At 45.6% G+C, this 6,052-nt stretch overlaps 1 protein-coding gene across 1 annotated transcript; it reads right to left on the bottom strand.

The window, feature by feature from the left end:
* Positions 1–4,075: 4,075 nt before the first annotated feature.
* LOC117474982 lies at positions 4,076–5,440 on the bottom strand. The gene is made up of 3 exons (XM_034121029.1): positions 5,092–5,440; positions 4,659–4,793; positions 4,076–4,392 (listed from the first exon to the last, which is right to left on the bottom strand). The coding sequence occupies exons 1-3, from the start codon at positions 5,357–5,359 to the stop codon at positions 4,076–4,078; spliced, it is 720 nt and encodes a 239-aa protein (XP_033976920.1). The 5' UTR covers positions 5,360–5,440.
* Between the last annotated feature and the right edge of the window lie 612 nt (positions 5,441–6,052).

The following is a 6,052-nucleotide window of genomic DNA, read 5'->3' as shown; positions in this document are numbered from 1 at the left end:
TGATAGAGTCAGCATCAACATATCTGACGTTTGCCAGAAGTTGGGCAGCCCCACTTATGTCAGTAGATTCGTCTATTTGTAGGGAAAATCTGCCGCTCGCCTGCAGTGCCATAAGACAGGTAACTTTCATGATACTGTCTGCTGACAGTTTTTTTCCTCTTTTCTTCGGTGGTGGGTTGTCGGCAGTCTCTGCACTGGTGGTTGGTGGTTTGCTCCGCACAAGAAAGCGCTCCATTTTCCCTCTTGCGTGTTTCTCTGTTTTAATGTTGTCCTTCAGCCTTCGATGTGTCACGGTCTTATAATTCCCACCTGCAACTGCGTTAACAGCGAAATATGGGGTTCTGTGAGGATTTTTTTTTTAAATAATTGTTTTTAGGTACAGAGTTTGCCTCTGTATTATGAAATGAGTGCATACAAAGTACTGATATAGTAAATTAAAAAATAATTATTTTTGTGTAGTTGTATATTGCAATAATAACGTATGGTTGTCACAAAATCCCACAGCACACCCGGACTTGCCTCACGGCACACCAGTGTGCCGCGGCACACCGTTTGGGAACCACTGCTCTAGAGTACCTTTTTTATACCTGGTATGACGCCACATCTATACGGGGTAGAGTGGCTGCTTTGAAGGAGGCACGCCAGGAGGTTGCTCGCAAGCCCTGGCTCAGGGGTTTGTTGCCTGAGTGGCTACAACATTTTACATGTGTTCCCGGAAGCTTTTCTCAAGCCTCTAACCCTTTCCTGGGATCCGACTACTGTCCTGTTGGAGGTCCACGGCGTCTCCAAAAGGCCTCTAATGCCGCGTTTCCACTACACAGCCTCGCTCGGCCCCGCTCGGCCTCCTTTGGCCGCGCCCGGCCTCGTTAGGACCAGCTCACTTTGTGGCGCGTTTCCATTACAGTTTAGGAACCGGGTCAGTATCTATAGTAACGCAGTGTAGGCGGAGCGACGCTGCTTAAAACTGCCGTGACGTCATCTTCAATGCGACAAAGCGACACAACACACAACAATGGAGGATGTTGAGAAGATCGTTGGCTTGTTGCTTGCTGTGTGGTTCTTTATCACAACAAATAGTCAAGAGATGACTCGAAAGAGGCGACTTGTAGCAAGACGAGGTATAGAGGCAGCTGACGCGAGAGTTCTGGCAGCCCGCAGAGACTACTGGAGGACTCTAACTACTACTACTACTGCTACCAATACTTCTTCGAGACTACAATGCTACTTGGTAAGCTAACGTTCGCTAACTAGCAATGTGTTTAGGCTCACGCTCCCCATACGACCAAAGAATTTCAAGTATTTAATTAATTGTAGCTACCACTTTTACGTATTAAAATATGTATGCTTTTGTTTGTGTATTTCAGAAGTTACTTCGCCGCCCTAGACCATGCGTTTGGATGGTCGACCGAGCTACCGAGTGGTGGAATGTGATTGTTCCATCTTTCACACACACTCAGTGGGTGGAGAACTTCAGGATGTCTGAAGAAACCTACGTCTACCTGTGCAAACAAACTGCGGCCAGCGATGAGAAACAGGACACATCATTCCGCGTGTGTATACCTTTTTAAGAAGAGGAGTGGCCATCGCACTGTGGAAGCTTGCTACCCCGGCTGTGACTACAGAAGCATAGGACATCTTTTCGGAGTGAGCAAGACAACTGTGTGCCGGTGTGTGCAAGACTTCTGTGCTGCTGCAGAGACGTTGTTAGTACCGGAACTAATTCGTTCACCAGACCGGGAGAAATTTGCAGAAATGGCTGCCTACACTGAGAACAGGTGGGGGCTCCCTCAGTGTGTAGGTGCTATTGATGGGTCACACATACCCATCTTGGCACCACAGGAATACCACTGTGACTATTTCAACCGTAAAGGCTGGCACTCCATCATCCTTCAAGGAGTTGTTGATGGTAAGGGACATTTCTGGAATGTGTTTGCAGGAATGCCTGGGAGCATGACGCTCGGGTTTTGAGACTGTCCACATTGTGGGAGTTGGCCAGTCGTGGCAACTACTTTCCAGCTTGCACCAGGAACATTGGTGGGGTGAATGCTGGCTATTACATCCTGGGAGACAATGCCTATCCCTTGCAAAACTGGCTCATAAAACCCTTCGCTGACACTGGACGGCTAACAGAAGAACATGTGACATACAACAAGAAGATTTGCAGAGTACGGGTAGTGGTTGAAAACGCTTTTGGTAGACTGAAGGGAAGGTGGCGTTGCCTCATGAAAAGAAATGACTGTGATGTGAAACTTGTTAAATCAATGGTGCTGACATGCTGTGCTCTGCATAACCTCTGCGAGAGTCATGGAGAGACCTATGATGATGGGTGGGATGCACCAGCAGCAGCAGAGCCAGGGGTAGCAGTGGCACAAGGTGCAGAGGAGGAGGGCAGGGACATACGAGAGGGTCTGATGCGCTACCTGAATCCATAAAGTCATTGTATGGTATTGAACATAAATAAAAAAAGAATGTTTCACATACATGTGTTTGTCAAATTATTTAAACCCAAGAAATGTTATCAGAATTGACTATTTAGTAAATATTTGAATTTCAAGCACCAGTATTTACTGCCCCATAAAAATAATAATCTAAGCAAATATCAAGCAACTATAAACATAAATACAACAGTGTAAAACACAGAACTATATTCAGCTTCAAGGTTTTGTATTTTGTCATACGAACATAGCTACAGTGTAGTTATAGTTTATTTTGTTCTCTTTTAAATATATAAGCAATGTATGAGTCTAGCACAACGAGGGTATTACAATTGAGTAATTTTTACTACATGTATTCATAATACCATTACAAAATATGTAATGTGGATGAAGCTACTTTGCATTTTTATGCGGATGACACCGTGATGTACTGTGCAGGTCCCTCCATTAAGGAGGCTGTTGTTAAATTACAGGCTGTTTTTAACATTATTCAGACTCAGCTCTCTGAACTAAAGCTTCTTTTAAATGTTGAGAAAACCAAGGTAATGCTCTTTTCTAAAGCTAAAAAGACTCCAGAGACTGCTTTGGATATTGTGACTATGCAAGGACAAGTACTCCAAGTGGTTAGCTGTTATAAATACCTTGGTATCTGGCTTGATGATTGTCTTACTTTTAAACTTCACGTCACTAATCTGCTTAAAAAGCTGAGGGTTAGATTAGGTTTCTTTTTCAGAAACAAGTCCTGTTTCTCTTTTGAAGCCAGGAAAAGGCTAGTCACTGTGACCTTTTTACCTGTGCTAGACTATGGTGATCTGATATATATGAATGCACCTGCCCATTGCCTGGAAAGGTTAGATGCCGCCTATCACAGTGCTCTGAGATGTGTTACTAACTGTAAAGCACTTACTCATCACTGTACCCTGTATGCCAAGGCAGGTCTGCCTTCACTTCCTGTTCGGAGGCTCAGTCATTGGTACATGTTCATCTACAAAGCCATGCTGGGTAAACTACCTTCTTATATCTGCTCCTTGATCTCACAGAGTGGCAAGTAGCTATTGCCTGAGATCACAGGATGTGTTTTTATTACATGTGCCAAGTGCTAGGACTGTTTTAGGTGCTAAAGCTTTTATGTGCGCTGCTCCTCTAGCTTGGAACACCATGCAAAAAATATTGAAACTGAGCATTTTGATTCCCTTGCATCATTTTAAAGCACGCTGGATGAAATATTATTGGATACCTGCAAATGTAAATAGATGCTAATGTATACCCCTGTAATTATGTTGTGATGTCCTTTGTTTTCTGTTTGTTTTTATGTGTGTAACTCAATGTACCGCAGGTCTCCCTTGTAAAAGAGATCGTTGATCTCAATGGGATTTTTTTAACCTGGATAAATAAAGGCTACAAACAAACAAACATGATATTTCTGACTGACGAGGGACGCCTAGATGATGCCATCTTTCTGTGTGATCGCTGTTGGGTGCAATTATTTATCAACAAGCAATAAGATAAGTCACTTTATTGAACACAAAGTGTTTTCTTGCAGCAGCATAAAAAAGGCATGGCATTATACAAAAAAAAAAATGATTGTATTGTATTACAGATAAAAAATATACAAGAAACTACAGCCATAGGTTATTGGTTCACAGAGGCGGAGGAGACTGAGCGGACGTTCCCCCTAGCACCTGGCAAATAGTGTGCATGAAGGATGCATTAAAGCTCTCTACGCGAGCCATCTCCTCCCTTCTCAAGGTGGCTTCCAACAGCCTCGCCTCCCTCGCCTCCACCAGGGACTGGTTCATGTACTGAGCCTGCAGGGCCCGGTCTTCCCTCAGCTCGGCATGGATCTTCTCCTGCTGGGCATGGCTCTTCTCCTGCTGGGCCAGGTTCTGCTCCTGGTGTTCCTTCTGCTGGGCCAGTTGCAGTTCCAGCAGGGCCAGTTCCTCTCGTCTCCTCTTGCCTGGGTGACAAGATAATAATATAAATAATTAGCAATAACAATGAAGAAACACAGGTACAGGTCACACAAGGATATAAGAATAAAATGTATAAACAGAACAGTAAGGATGAATTAAAGAAAGTTCTGGCCCTATATACTAGCTGCTTACTAGCTAGTTACTTTACTTGTAACTAAGCATTCGCACACAGTGGTACAGCTTATTTTACTACTGACGATGGATGGTCTACATTTTATTTTAAAAGTCACAATTCCAGCCTATTTCTTACCTAGAACCACACGCGGTGTCGAGCTGGCACTCGGCGTTGGTGTCTGTGCTCGAGCTGGAGTTTGTGCTGTAGATATGGATGATATCGATGCACCGGACGGTGTTGGTTCATCCTCGTTATTCAAAACGTAATCATCTAGAACAGAAACATGACTTGTTAATTCCACAAACTACTGCAGCACAATACTATAAATAGCAACAACAACTATAGAAAAGACAAACTGAACGTAAACAATGGCACATGTGGTGTTAGCAAACACTAGCTCTAGCTAATGCTATCTGCCTTAGCTAGCTAGCCTTCGGGGCTCCATAAAACCATGGGTTGTCGAACATAAATGTAAGGATAAAATAGACTTATTTGTTAGAAGTGAGCTTTAGAACAGATAGGGACACAAAGGTTCCAAGAAAATAACAGAGCGTTAGCAAAAACTTACCATTCATAGACTCCAGTAACGCTGTTGCTGAGTCGAGGCCTCCCTCCCTCCCAACGCTAGCCGGTCTATGGCCGTAAATGCTGTTCATGAGGTCGAACCACTTCCAGTTTTTCCTAGCGGCCCCACTGGTGTTGTTGTTGTCCTTCACCAAGCGATATTCACCCTTAAGCTTTTTAAGTTTTTCCCTACACTGCACGACAGTCCTGGAGTACCCGCTTGTGGCCATTAGTGTAGACACCTCCTGAAATACTTTAATATTTCGAGTCATCCCGTCGAGCTCCCGCTGGATCTTTTCATCAGATATGTAATGGAGGAACGTCGTGACTTCCTCGACCGACCATGGTGTGCTTTTCTTGCCATTGTTAATCCTCTGTTGACAAAAATGCTGCAAGCATCGCTATATATATATGCGACGCTAGGGATTATCTCGCGCACGATTGTGACGATTCTCTCCGACCAATCAGCAGCCGAGAGCGTTGACGTCACAAACTCAGCCCGGTTGCCCTGGCCCTGGCCCCACGATTTTATGAGGCCAGAAAAACTGTGAATTAGGACCAGCCTGCCGGTACTAGGCCAAGTGGAAACGCAACCACAAACGGGCCGCTGACGTCACAGCCCTCTTAAACCGGGCTGCGGGCTGTAGTGGAAACGCGGCAGACGCAGGGCCAGGATTCCAGCCCGTGCCCCAGCAGCCATGGTTCAGCCCCGGTTCCAGCCCCCAGTTTCTGGCCCCCAGCAGCCATGGTTCCAGCTCCAGATCTGGCCCCAGCAGCCATGGTTCCAGCCCCAGTTCTGGCCCCAGCAGCCATGGTTCCAGCTCCAGATCTGGCCCCAGCAGCTATGGTTTCAGCCCCAGTTCTGGCCCCAGCAGCCATGGTTCCAGCTTCAGTTTCAGCTCCAGTACTGGCTCCCCGGCCGACGCCAACCCCCCGTGTTTTGTCAGTGGTTCGGCCCACTCCAG

Source organism: Trematomus bernacchii, unplaced genomic scaffold (genome assembly GCF_902827165.1).
Source record: "Trematomus bernacchii unplaced genomic scaffold, fTreBer1.1, whole genome shotgun sequence".
NCBI classification, from domain to species: Eukaryota; Metazoa; Chordata; class Actinopteri; order Perciformes; family Nototheniidae; genus Trematomus; species Trematomus bernacchii.
This window is presented reverse-complemented; position numbering and strand designations above follow the sequence as displayed.